At 40.4% G+C, this 14375-nt stretch overlaps 1 protein-coding gene across 5 annotated transcripts in view; it reads right to left on the bottom strand.

Moving 5' to 3' along the window:
- Positions 1 to 14375, bottom strand: part of mtss1lb (MTSS I-BAR domain containing 2b) — a 135333-nt gene that overhangs the window by 27672 nt on the left and 93286 nt on the right. For all 5 annotated transcript variants that reach the window (XM_041791072.1, XM_041791099.1, XM_041791080.1 and 2 more), the window contains exons 4-6: positions 9081 to 9165; positions 4261 to 4352; positions 1811 to 1885 (exon numbers count right to left, since the gene is read on the bottom strand). In XM_041791072.1, coding sequence (XP_041647006.1) covers positions 1811 to 1885; positions 4261 to 4352; positions 9081 to 9165 — 252 coding nt within the window. The remainder of the gene's footprint in view (positions 1 to 1810; positions 1886 to 4260; positions 4353 to 9080; positions 9166 to 14375) is intronic.

Genomic DNA, 14375 nt, shown 5'->3' with positions numbered 1-14375 from the left:
ACCTGTTCAGTAAATAATGACATGTGGTGAAACTTAAGTGTGTAGGGCACTTGGGAAAGTCTGAATTTCTGTCAAATAACAGATTAAAGGAAGGCAAGACATGAAATACGCATTTGTTTTGTTACAGCATGCAAAAACTTGAGCAGAGATGTCTGATTTTATGATGAAAGAATGACAGACAGAGAACAATGAGGAGGGAAAGCCTGCAGGGTGACTATAAAGCCACCACAAGCTGCTCTACAAGTCATGCAGGAGTCAGAGGGAAGAAGTTCAATTACATCATGCAATGTTTCAGACAACTCGGCACAACTTCTACCACTTATACTGCGATGGAAATATTAAAGCTAAACTCTACCATGTCGCCTGTATGAATGAAGTTTTCTCTACTAGGTAAAAGTTCAGAATGAGTCTTCACTACAAACATGCCGGTATGATTGTCTGCAGGAGAAGGTTGCAAATAAAACAAAATGAGGTGATTCTGCAGAGGTGACCAGCTGATACTTACCCTGCATCTCTATAACAGGGGGGCAAATACCACAGCGAGGGGGAGACAGAGAGACAGCAGCGGGGGGGGGGGGCAGCAAAAAGGATGCAAAATAACAAAAGAGAAAAGGGGGGAGACAGGGAGAGGAAGAGGGGAGAGAGCAGAAATAGCAGAACTCATTGTTAAGGTTAGTACAAGGAAGCCATCACAGGACAGCCACAGTGCCAAAGGTTAGAGCAAAATAACACAACAGCAACCAAAAATATAAGACTCATAACACAAAACACCATCGCTAACTGGGCTGACAAAATAGACAACACAGTTTCTCTTATAGAATCACCAGTCTGTTCTAATTAGAAATCAATAATATTTCATTAAAGATATGCTTGAAAGATTTTTAGCATACATGCAGCTAAATTCAATTGAACTCAGTTTTTAACTCTTGGTATCTTTGGATAATAAAGCTGGTTTGCATTGATAAGAATTAATCTTAAGAATCCCTGAAAAATAATGGGAATTTTCAAGTTTAAATACATGCAAACTCTTGTTTTAAGATATTTTTAACAGTTTGTCTTTAAAACTTTTAGCTGCTATTGTCTCTGCTGCTGTGTTGACTGTCACTCCACCTCTACAACGCCACCACTGCACAATTCATGGTAAACTTGACACATTGCAAGTTAAAGAAATATTTCACCTTCTGCAATATGAAGATTGTAGTAGGTCATATTCATCTAAATGTTTACTTATCCTGTCAGTGTTATAGATGATGTAAGAACTTAACAGAAAAACATCTAACATTGGTTTTGTCATTTCTGTCCAGTTTTAACTTTTCAGTGCATCATTCTACATATTATACTTTAAAAATGTACTGCAAATAATGCTGCAGTTCTGTATTTATCTGCCTGGTAACTCATTACACTGTTCTTTTTTTAAGTCAGCATTCACCACTAGATGGCAACATAGACCACCAATTCCTTTAAAGCCTGTTCCTGAATGCAGTCTGTGGTTTTTGACCTCAGTCAGTGACTCAACTCTGCTCATGTGTGTGTTGGCATCACATATAACCACCGAATTTATAAGGATATTTTCTGGTGCATTTTAATCAGACGCAAACCAAAAATCAACATTTAATCCAGTTTTGGGGCTGAGAATGTGGATGTTGGTGCTGATCGCCTAGCACTGAGATTACACAGAAAACAGATGCAAAATAAAAGCTAAAAAATCCCGGAACAACAAGATATAATATAGATAAGGTCTGATGTTGTCTTAGTGACCTATCTGACCTCTGCAGTGTGAGATCTCATCTGCTGGACTGCTGACTGTTACCTTTACGAGCTTTCTTCTGCAGCTTCATGGTGTCAGATGACTTCTTCTTGATCTCGTGGCGTGACCTCTTGTACTCTGGAAACAGGATGAACAGAGATGCTTTAGTTACAGGAATGTATAGCCCTCGGTGTGACATTGGTTTATCTTGCATTTCTAACAGTAACCTAAATAGAAATGCTTCAGGAGCTCAAGGACCGATCTTTACAGTGACTGGAGAAAATTGCAAGTCAGCATTTTACAGTAGCTCTGGTTTGTGGTAATCCGGTAGAGTAGATTTGTATGAAAACGTAAGAAAATCCATTATTATACAAGCAAATAAGTCTCATTAGGAGATTTCCTGAACATGTGTGAGCAAACTGAAAGATTTATCCGTCAGCTCATGAAAGAGGATTTTCTCTGATTGAACAGAGAGAACAGAGGAGTCCAGCCAAAGCTGTGTCGACTACCTCAGATTTTCAGCTCAAAAGGGGCTGACTGGTGTTAGTTTTTCAGGGCTGGTATTGATACTGATTACTAGTAATTTATAAGACCAATTACTGATATTTGGAATCAATATGCTCTTACAATGACAGACTAAAAGGACTAAATGTGACAAAAGTGAAACTGATCATCCAAAAATTGATGATGCTCTCTAATCATGGCATGTTTGCAATCACATAATCCCGAATCTCCATTGGGGGTCAGGAAGTGGGGGACAGCCATAAGGAATGAATGGGAATGGAGGAAAGTTAGTACCTTAAAGCAACTGGATCTGCAATTACCATCAGAAATTCTCTGTCTACACCGTGGACAATTAAAACATGATTTTTTACAGATTTACCTTGCGTGGAAGCAATCAATATCACAAATACTCAGCCCAGATCTCGTTTAGTCAGATGAACAGAAACAACAGTCTTGAAGTCTTGTACTGAGCCGAGAGGCTAGCTGAACCCCCTAAAGATAAAAAAATCCTCATTTTGCAACCAGCTCTACTGAGCTGAGCCCAACGATACACATCTCCAAAAAAGGACGAATTTCCTCTTTCAGCGAGTGAGGCTTGATAGACATCAGTCGAGGAAACACAGGTAAGATCAGAGTTTAATGAGCTAAACCATGACAAAACTGTACTGAACCAAACTGGACCGCTTTGTGGAAACGGACCATACATGAGGGTTGTGTGACACCACTCACTCATGCTTTAGACCAAGCGGCAACCTCCAGTCCTGAAAAATTAAGCCAATGCAGAAGTGCAAAAAATTACAATCCAGTGAGTGTCCACTTGCGCACTGATTGGCAAAAGCTAGGCTTTTGTCAACCAAAATCCTAGCTAGCTCGCTGACAGGAAGTCAAGCTTAGTGGGGGGTTATCAGCAATTTATTATGATCCATTCAAGACAAAAAAGACAAAAAAACATTCATACTTTATCATAAAAAGCACAGAAGTTTCTCTTCCATCAGGATTCGTTCAAAGATAATGGAGGATGACAGCATCCACTCTGTTTCATCTATTATTCACCCCTTGTCTATACAAACTGATGCCTGCAGCTTCAGATTTATTTGGCAAATCAATAACAGACAAAAAACTAATAAAAAATGTATTTTTCTCTTTGTCTGGACAAATAACAGCAGTGAAGCAGCCACAGGCTGTAATACGAACAGTATTTCGTTAAATCTAGTTTTTATATGCATTACTATGAGATGGTCGGCCTGTAAGACTGGCCACACCAAGGGATTTCAAACTTGACTTTCGGATCAAGGGGCTGTCCCAGTTTGAGGTTTGTTGCAATCAAAATAATCCTTTAATGAGGCTGCACAGCAGTGCAGGGGTTAGCACTGTTGCCTCACACCTAGAAGGTTCCTGGGTCAAGTCAAGGAGGTTGCATGTTCTCCTGTGCATACATGGGTTCTCTCAGGGAACTCCACCTTCCCCTCACAGACAAAACAACATGCCAGTTTAGGTGAATTCTTTGAATGTCAGCCCTGCAACTGACTGGCAACCAGTCCAGGGTTTACCCTGCCTCTTATCCCCTGTCACTGGGTGAGGGGCGAGATAGGCTGTAGCCCCTGTAACCCCAAAGGAGCCCCCACAACTATCAAAGAGCTTGTTGAAAATGGATGGATGTAATCTTTGAGCATTGCTCCCTAGCGCACTGGGGAGCCTCCCCATTCTTGGATCACAGCCATCAAACATGACTGATATTAGACAGACTCTTATGTTACCCACAATAGCCAATCAGAGCAAGCAGACCAGGTAGCACCACTAGATGATTTCCCTCTTAACAGGACTACACTCTCCTCTCTGCCACCGGTTCACCCATCTTTACTTATTCATTTTCTTTTGTTTAAGCAGTCAAATCTAGACTATGGTGCACAACATACAACACAGCAGGCCCCTGTTCTACAACTTCTTTAGCAAGAATGCTAATGCTAGTAATTGAATTAGCAGCAAAACTTGTGATAAATGTATAGTACCTTTGGCATGGTCCTTATCCAGCTGGTTGGCAGTTTTCTTCCAGTCCTCTATCTTGTCCTGAAGAGGAGTGATCAGACTCTCCATCAGAGCGCTGAAGATGAACAGAGACACAAGAGGAAGTTAGAGAGGTGAAGACACAGCTGAGGAACAATGCTAAACACTCATCTTTGTTCAGGACAGATACCTCTATCATGAGAAATCTAATAAATAGAATGACTCAAACTAAACACTGAGAAACTTTAATAGCAGTTGTATATCTAATTTCAAGTGAAAACATGAAGAGAAGGTACATTTCTGGAGTTAGATCATCATTTTAACATCCTCCATGTGTTGTTCTACTTCATAAATGTAGTATCTGGAACAGCGCACCTACTCTGTTTCCACACACATGTGGTAGAAATGCAAACACAGCATATAGAAGGTGTGGGATATGGGAACATGTGCACAGAAACAAGACAGCTTCAAAGGGAGACCTGGTATTACCATGCTCATCGTCATCATCATCATCATTATCATCAACATCATGATAATGGCGTTTGCCTTGGAAAAGTCATTATAGAGCACGGGGAATGTTGGAAAATCAAATACAGGTTAAAATCAGACTCTGTGAGGTTTCTACAGTGGTGCCTGCTGCGTGCCGATGGTTGTCTTCATTTACAGCATGGTTAAATATGTACAGACACAGAAATGTTCCTAATAGGATCCATACAGCTGAGACAAAAAAAACATCACCAGACATTTGTCTGATTAAAACATGAGAAAGAAAACAGCTGTAGCTGATAGATGGGCTGATATTAGAAGTAACTCTTAAAGATACTTTGCCACAAAGGTGATGTTTTCAGTTACCTTCATCTCTCTTTACCTTTACTTCTGCCAAAATTCTGCTAAATTCATTATATTTATACACACTTTAAAAATACTTTGATTTCTCATTATTTTAAGACAGATATTACACTATAAATATACAAAACTATGCTTCATGTAAATAGTCTGTGGATCCTGAACACCAAATGATAAATTAAGTAAAAACACAGCTAAACTAATGAAAATATAATTCTCAGTACTTTTTCTTTGGAAATGTGATCGTGAAGATCCATGAACAACGATTACTGATACCTCAAGTTTACATAACTACCTGATCCTGATCCATCCTGAAAGCAGTGATTCTAAACTGGATTGGCATGAGGACCCACCTCCACCTCCTCACAAGAAACTGGGACCCAAATTCTTCAAAATGTTCAACCACTTAAGTTTATATAATGAAAAATGTTACTGTTTGGACCATAAATGTAACATAAAACATGGGACAAAAGAGATATGTTTTTAAAAAGCACATCATTTAAGAAGCAGAAGTATGCATACATTTCATTTTCCCAAGACAGCATGGAAATTTGGCAATTTCTTGAGGATTTTCCAAATTATCTTGGCAAACCAGCTTTGTTATCAAGAAATCCAGTTGTCAAATGCATTTGCCAACACAAGAAGAACAAACAAAAATGAACCTGGTCTATACGTCCATTTAAGGCTTCTATACTCATAAACTCTTTGCCACATTTTAGTTTTTTTTGCTAGCACACATCCAATCCCACTGGAAACTGCCTCGTGATCCACTTTTGGGTCCCAACCCCCAGTTGAGAACCACTTTCCTAAAGAAAGACTGTTTTTTATGTCTGTTAGTGGTGTTATCAGGCTGAAGATATACATATTATGGGCTGTAAAAGGCTGTTCAATGACAGTGGAGTCCACACGCTCAAAGGCAGATGTGCAGTCGTTATATGATGTGGGTTTTAGTAAATGGTAATGCAAAAGTACTCTACGCATTAGTTTTATCAGTAGGTACCATAATAATGTAATAAACTGCTTCTCTCGGGATGCAATGCAGTAATCTGAGGAGTTACTTTTTAAATGCAACACTACCCAACACTGGACATCAAGCAGAATAAATGAAAAGTCATATTTGACAGGAAGTCACAGTTAATTCAAAGCAGTAAGGCATTCTCCCAACAATTGATTGGATTCTCTATATTGTAAAGTATCATTTTTTATTTAGATTGAGGATAGCTTAATATATTCTTCCCAGTAATGTTACATTCAGGGGGTGCTGGTAGTTTTGTTTTTATATCTCTGCACCCTAGGCTGTCATCCTTGAAGCACAAGGTAGAATCCAACCTGTGGCTCCTGTCTCTACAATAAAGGCATAAAGGGGTTTAGTTAGCCTTACCAGGTGGAACCTTGCTGTCATTCCCTACTGATAGTTTGGATTAGCTTTGACCTCAAACAACCTGCTATCAGCGGTACAAAGAATGGATGATTCAACTGGCTTTTCACACAAGCAGCTAGTAGAAATGTGTTTGAGAGAGTTCGATTTTCCTTTCATACTGCAGGGCATTGCACAGCCTGTCCTTTTTCTGGTTTACTTCATTTTAAACTGGATAAAATGAATCAATCAGTAAGTTTACATCATATAAAAAAAAAACAATTGAGATATGAGATATATCTATATATAAATTATGCTGCCAGGGGGCTCACAATCAAAACAAGAACAAAAGATAATGAGTAGAGATGCTCTGCTCTGCTCAGATCCACCACCCTCCTCTACTTGCTTCTTGTTTAAAACTGAATTTCACATATAAGGGCGAAAAGCTGTTACTTTTAGCGTAAATACACTGTAAGTGCAGTTTTTGCTGGTCAGAGTAGCAGAAACTGAGAAGCAGCCCTGGTCTCCACTTGATAGTGGGACCACAACATTATTTGAGTTCTGCATCATGAGGACAAGCCTGGGCGAGTGAGCTCACAGATGACAGAGAATAATCATAACTGAAGAAGAACTCAAGTTAAAAAATATGCATAAACATAGTCACTTTTTTGGTTAAAGTAGAGATTTCAGCACACAAGTCCACATGCTGTATCTTGAGAGTCCATCAAAACAAGCTGTAGCAATCGATGTCCTACTAAGCAAAATTCCTCAAAGTCAGGCTAACATGCTTAGCTGATGCAGTTATGGCTGGATGTACTCCTGCATTTATACACCTCAATCAGACCATAACTAACCATGACATCCTGAACATGCGTCACACTTCCTGAGCCTGACTTTGACCTAGAGGTCAAACCAATTCAGTATGTAGAAGAAAACCAGGAGACAAGAAAAAAACACCAACATGGTGAACGCTAGAGCAAGAAGCATGCATGTTTGGATGGAAGAAGAGACAGTTTATGCTGTGTCAGCTGAGATGGAGTCAAACTTAGAGTCAAACATGGATCGTTTGGTATGTTGTGTAGCAGGTCATCAGAAAGAAGATCCAATAAGAAAGTAAAGGGCAAAGTAAGCAAAGTAAATCTAAGTCTGTAGACCGTTCCTGATGCTGCTAGTAAATGTTATCTCTCTCTCTCTTTTTTTAATTTCCTGTCTCTTTATACATCCTATCAAACACAGCCAAAAGCCCCAAAAATGATCTTATAAAGCCTGAAGATCCATGAGTACTGTAATTGTAGCTAAAAGATCTCCTCCTACCTACCTTAGAAATGGAACATACTTCCACTAACAAATCGGTTCTCTGTTTCAGTCAGTAGGTGTCTGTGTACTGAGATGAGGTTAAATGTACTGTATGGACAAAAGTATTTGGCCGCTTTTGTTAATTATTGAATTCAGGTGTTTCAATCAGACCTGTTGCCACAGGTGAATAAGATCAAGCACCTAGCCATGCAGTCTCCATTTACAAACATTTGTGATGCAAAACGGGTTGTTCTGAGGAGTTTAATGACTTCAGGCGTGGTACTGTAAAGGATGACACCACTGAAAGAAGACCCTTCTGCATATTCCCCAGTCAACTGTAAGCAGAAAGTGGAAGCATTTAGGAATAACAGCAACTAAGCCACGAAGCAGAAGACTGTAAAACCATGGAGCGGGGTTGCCAACACTCTGCTGATTCCGAACTTCCACTGGCATTAATGTAAGCACAAGAACTGTGCATCGGGAGACTCATGGAATGGGCTTCCATGGCCAAGCAGCCACATGCAAGCCTCACATCACCAAGCCCAATGCCAAGTGTGGTATGGAGTGGTGTGAAGCACAATGACACTGGACTGTAGAGTAGTGGAAACATGTTCTGTGGAGTGACAAAACTCACATCTCTTTTTGGCAGTCAGATGGGTGAGTCTGGGTTTTGTGGATGCCAAGAGAACAATACCTGCCTGACTGCAGGGTTTGGGCTAGGCCCCTTATCTCCAGTGAAAGTTCATCTTAATGCTTCTCGAGACATTCTGGACAATGCTATGTTTCCAACTTTATGGCAGCAGATTGGGGCAGGCCCTTTTCTATTCCAACATGACTGTGCCCCAGTGCACAAAGCAAGGACTATAAAGACATGGTTTGATGAGTTCAGAGTGGAAGAACTTGACTGGCTCATACAGAGGCCTGACCTCAACCCCACTGAGCACCTTTGGGATGAACTGGAATGATTTTAAGCCAGGCCTTCTCATCCAACATCAGTGCCTGACATCATGAATGCAAAACAGAATGTACAAATTCCCATAAAATCTTGTGGGACTCTGTATATTTGAATACAATGTCATTACAGTCCCTGTCAGTGTAACGGTCAGGCAACTATAATACTAAAGTCGATATAGTCTATAACCATGGCTCTTCTTTTGGTGCATGCAAATATACTGAGTAGATTTACTTTTCCAGAGTATTAACCACACAAGTACCTTTTCAACTCCTGGACTAAAAAGATCCCTGATGCACCATGGTGTAAGGTCAACAAAGGGAATTAAAGAAAGCAATTGAGAAGACAGAAGAAGAGGAGGTCATGAGTCTTACTTTGTGAATTGGCGAAGTTTGGCCTCAATGCTGCGATGCCTCATGCACATCCTGGTCAGAGCTGAACCGATGTCTCTGGTTGCTCCTGGAAACACAAAGAAGCCATGCTCATATGATGAAGCACACACAGAAAAGCACAATGCATTCACAGACAGATGCTACAAAAGAACGTGATTGCAGCTTTTTACCCAAAGAGTCACCTCTCTTTTTACCACAGAAACCACACAAAGCTGTGATCAATATTTACATTGCTCTGTTAGTCCGCAGTGTGAAGTTATGCTTGTAGATGTCTTTCATTCTTCAAACAGAACAATCACTTAGCTTTTATATCCTCTTACTCTCAGCCAGTATTTACAGAAGGCACTATTCTTCCTCTCCTTGTCTACACACTCCTGCTTCGTCCAAATAAAGAAGTGTCTCTTGAGTGTGTGTTTGAGTGAGAGCCAGCCGCTCAGGGACTAAGATTTGTGAGCAGCTAACCTGAAACTGTAAACATTAGTCTATTTTGAGACGAAGTAGGTCCCAGTGGAAAAAGCTGACCTCGTAGTTTAAGTCAGTTTAAGTGATGTCAGACACCGCTAACTTCCAAACAAGGCCCTCATAACTGCAGGTGGACGAGCCAACAACAGAAACATGATCACAGCTCTTCTCTAATGCTGTGTTCTTAAAGACTTCTGAGCAGACGGGAGGCTTATATTGTATACGGCGCTCAGAGAATACCATAATCACTGCTGCCACAGAAATGTACACACTGGAAAATTCAGATTAAACAGCAGCCGAATGGGATTTCCTGCACAGACAATGTTTATCATAAGGGCTTAGACGGGCTTACACAGTACAATGCAGTGAGTGCACAGGAAGTGCAACAGATTAATATTTACTCTAAAATCTGCAAAAATCCAGTGTGAATAAAACTGCAGCGCCACTCCAAATTGAATTTAATCTACAATAGTGAAATGGATATAATTCTTCTCCAGAAATACCTTACAGTCAAGACAATGATGAGGAAAGTTGACAAATTTCAACCGGTTTCAACCTTCAACCTAGTGACTTATCAAACAAGAAGCACACTAGTTCTGTAAGTTGGTATGGTAAACACATACTTAGTACTGTTATCTTTATTAAAGTTGCCATTTTTTTTGCATCAATTTTCCACATAAGGCTCATTGAGAGTGCAGTTTCCCCCTCTGAGACTCTTCACAGATTGGTTTCCTGCATGTGTTTTTGGCCAATCACGACACAGCGTTTTAGCATCAAACTCAGTGATACTCATCAGGAAGGCTCCAGAAATATGTAGCTTAAATATCTCAATCGCCCCCTTGTGGCTGGCTGCAGTATAGGTGATAGGGACTGATCTCACTGTTTAAGACTTAAAGTTCCATTCACTTTTGAAGGAAATATTTTCACAAGCGTATGTTAATTAGACAGAAATATTGATTTTTTTCAGGTTTCTTTAAATGGATGGCCCCCAAGGCATTAGTCAAGAAAAAGCTGGCCCTGGTGAAAATGGACTTGAGGACCCCTGCACTAATCTCTTGTTTTCAAGTGCCCCCTACAGCCCCTTGAAACGGGTAGTGGTGAAATATTTCTGATGAAATAAGATGACCTTTCATGCAAAGCAGATTGATTTCCCAGCCTTCATCTCTGTCATCAAGCAAATCCATCTTGAAAAGCTCCAATAGCTAAAATGTTTGTGCCAACTGAACATGGTTTGGACCAATCAGCATCATCTGAGGAGATCGAGGAGGTAGCTACAGTTGGGTTTAGTTGCACTGAAAGCTAATAGCAGCGGCTGCCACTAGTGCAGCAATAAGCTTGGATAAAGCTATAGTATAGCAACAGCTAAGCAAACTGGACCACTTTTCTGTATGAAATAAAGAGCAAAAAATCACTGAAAGCTTTCCATGATGGAAAAGATGTTTTCCCTCCTCTGCCGACATGCTTCGCCAGAGTTCGTGATAGTTATATAGTGAAGAGGTTTGTGTGAGTGTGTACATACAGTGGCTGCTGGTGGAGTGATTAGAGTGATTTGCTTGGATGTTGGCACAGTGGCAGTTTTATCACAATTGTGCCACATTTTTTATTGAAAAATGAGCAAAGAGCTACACTGACAGATTTTCACAATGGGATAGATATTTTGGTTCTCCCTGCGTGCTTTGGCATAACTTTACAATTGTTATGTGTTGACTTTGCCATGGCTGCTGCCATGATTTGGTGAGTGAGGCTGGATAGACATTGGCTTTAGAAACACAAGCAATATCAGGGTTAACCCTGCTGAACCATGCCAGACTGCCTTATAAATCTGAACCATACACATGTGTTGTCCTCCAGACTTTAGAGGAACTCTTCTTGTCCATGTCTGCTGTCATGTCTCTGAGCTTCTTCAACTTATTGTGATGATAAATTGTGCCACTATCCAGGGTTTTATGTATCCAGTGTGTTAGGCCTCAGCATCTGTAACAAAGCTATCTATCTAAAATACATCTGTAAATATCTTTTTCACTATTATTTCTCTGTGCAGAAATCTCATTGCTGTCCATCTGGAGTTCTTTAATGTAATGTGACATGATTTGCATACAACCTATACCAATTTTTAAGTACTGCTTTTGGTGTAACTCTCCTATTATGCCAACATTTTCTTAACCTTGCAAAGCTGATCTATTGGCCAGATTGTCTGTCATCTGGCAAATCCATCTTGCAAAGCTCCAATCTGAAACAATTTTGTCAGGTTTGAAAATGGACCTAAACAATCAGGGTACTTTTAGGAGAATGAGTCGATGGCTATGGGCGAGGTTTAGCTGTGCTGGGAGAGGGTAGCAGTGGCTGTTGCCAGTGGAGTGTTAAGCTTGGATGTAGTGATAATACACAGGCAGTTTCATCAGAACTGGACCACATCAACTCATTAAATAAAGGGCAAAGAACAGAATTCATGATGGAAAAGGTGTTTTTGCTTTTCTCCAGATCTGCTTCGGCATAATGAGTTTGCCAGGGTAATTTTTCGTTCTGATTGGCTCGCAATGAATGTGACGGACAGAATGTCCATCGAATCACCATCCAAGGATTCTTTGAAAAGTCCAACACTTCCCTAATGCTTTCTATGGGAGATTTGCCATATGAAACAGATGATCTGGCATGCCAGGTTAACATTTTCTTTCATGTCTGACCATGAATACTGATCAGAGTTTGTCCAAGAGTTGTCATCCTCTGCCCAGTTACACAACAGCACAACAGATAAATACTGGCTATGGATATCTGTTGGTGCCACATACTTGCTGAAAATTGTCAACAAAGTCAATGTCAGCTAATACTGATCTTGAATCAATACATCGGTACATCCCTAAATCTAAGTTGCTCAATGTGATCACCACACATCCTGTAGATTAAAACCAGCAACCCCTATGAGAGAAACAAGGCAGATTCTCACAGTTATTACCCAATACCTATACACTCTTCCATGCTTAACCACATACAATTACACATACACACATCACACTGTGTGTAGTTCACATCCAGAGAGAAGTGCTCCATTCATAATTAACAAATTCCTCCCTCACGCCTCCTGTTCTACCCGGCAACCATTCATTAAAGCAGAGCCACCCTCCCCCAAACACACATCCATGCATGCACACACACATACTTCAAGAATAAAGCGTGCATGCCGATCAGCTGTCCATCTTTAACCGTATCTGACCTTCATGCTGCTGTGATCACATATCAATAATAAGCCTAGGAGAGTGAATTAAAGACTGATGAAGAGAGAGAGAGCGTGGGACATTTTTCTATCAGAGGAAGACGAAGGTTGGGAAAGAAACGCGAGAGGAAGAGATGGAGGAGGGATGAGAGAGCATGCAGACGAGAGGGGTCGCCTCGCACATTTTAATGAGCTCACTGCTGGCGAGGGAACCATGGGACTGGAGTCAGAGCCAACTGTGTTTGATCTCTGCATTTATGATGGTCCGCTTCCTGTTTGTCTGTGATTACCCTTCTCTCTGACTCCACAGGACATCAACAACACTCACTTTCCACATCTGGATTCCTGCTACTGTGTCTGTATTTGTTGAAGTCTGAGTTTATTTGTTTCCGTGTTTCAGCACTTCATCTGAACTAAGAGGCCCAGCGACGGCTTGGACTGGTGTTGGTGTTGTTGTTTCTTGAAATATTTCCCAAACAAGTAGGACAGAATATTGAATGTTAATTCAGTCCTGCTGACTGTGGATGAGTAGTTTGCATATTCTAAGGCGCTGATGTTGTAGTAATTATTTGGGGAAAGCAAAAAAGACGGCATGTTTTTGAAATTTAAATGCACTGGAGAACAGAAACACTGTTTGCTCTGATCATATCTTAAAAACTGTCTTGCTTTAAAATCTAGGGCGCTCTCAGAGAAAAACCCTCTAAAACAACCCTTCATCCATTCATCAGTCATCACAGCTGATGCACGTTTAGTATCAAGATTTGTTCCACTACTCTTGTCTCCTGAGGCGAGTGCGCTTCCTGTGCTTTCCAAGCTCCAACAGCTGACAGAAAGTTGGAGCTAAGCAGCTGAGGAGGCAGACATCTACCTGGGATGGGGAAGAGCCGTAATGACAGAGAATATTAGACTTTTAATTTCATTTTCAAGATGCTCATGAGCATGCTAAACTTGAACCTTAGATTTGTATATGTGACACAGAACATACCATTGACTAAGACTTTTTTGCACAAACTTCTTCTCCCATCTCTTGTGGACCAAAAAGTGAAAAAAAAAAAACATTCTATGACAAAAATGATATGCAAAATATTCAAAAATTGACCATATTGGCTCTATTAATCAAAGCAGTTCCTGTCTGCAGAAACACAGAGCGATGCATCACAGGCTCTCTGTCTCTCTTTCTCTCCTTTATGAGGTATTCAGACCGTCCCCTACATGATCTAAGTGTAAGGACATGTGCAATTTGAATTAAGTATGAGGCTATGATGGACCAGCCTGCCATTGGTTGTCACAGTCTGTCACAAAGTATTGTGGGATACAAAATAGTGATAGCATTAGCTGCAGAAATGATCAAAAATTGGACTGAAAAATTGATAAAAATATGTTCAGTATCAGAGTTATATATCAGGGCTACGGAAGCGTCATTAGAACGTCACAATTGCAAGCTGCAAGAAGAAAAAAACACAAAGTGGCTAAGATTTATGGTTAAAAATTTATGTAATGTTTTGTGACCTGTCTCTTCTTGCTGTATACAACATCAGTTGGGTCAACGGGGTTTTTTTTTTCCTCTTTCCAACTATTCAGTTATCTACCAAATGGCTGCTCAA

The sequence above is a fragment of the Cheilinus undulatus genome, linkage group 1 (assembly GCF_018320785.1).
Source record: "Cheilinus undulatus linkage group 1, ASM1832078v1, whole genome shotgun sequence".
NCBI lineage: Eukaryota > Metazoa > Chordata > Actinopteri > Labriformes > Labridae > Cheilinus > Cheilinus undulatus.
The sequence above is the reverse complement of the archived record's forward strand: the minus strand, read 5'-3'. Positions and strand labels throughout refer to the sequence as shown.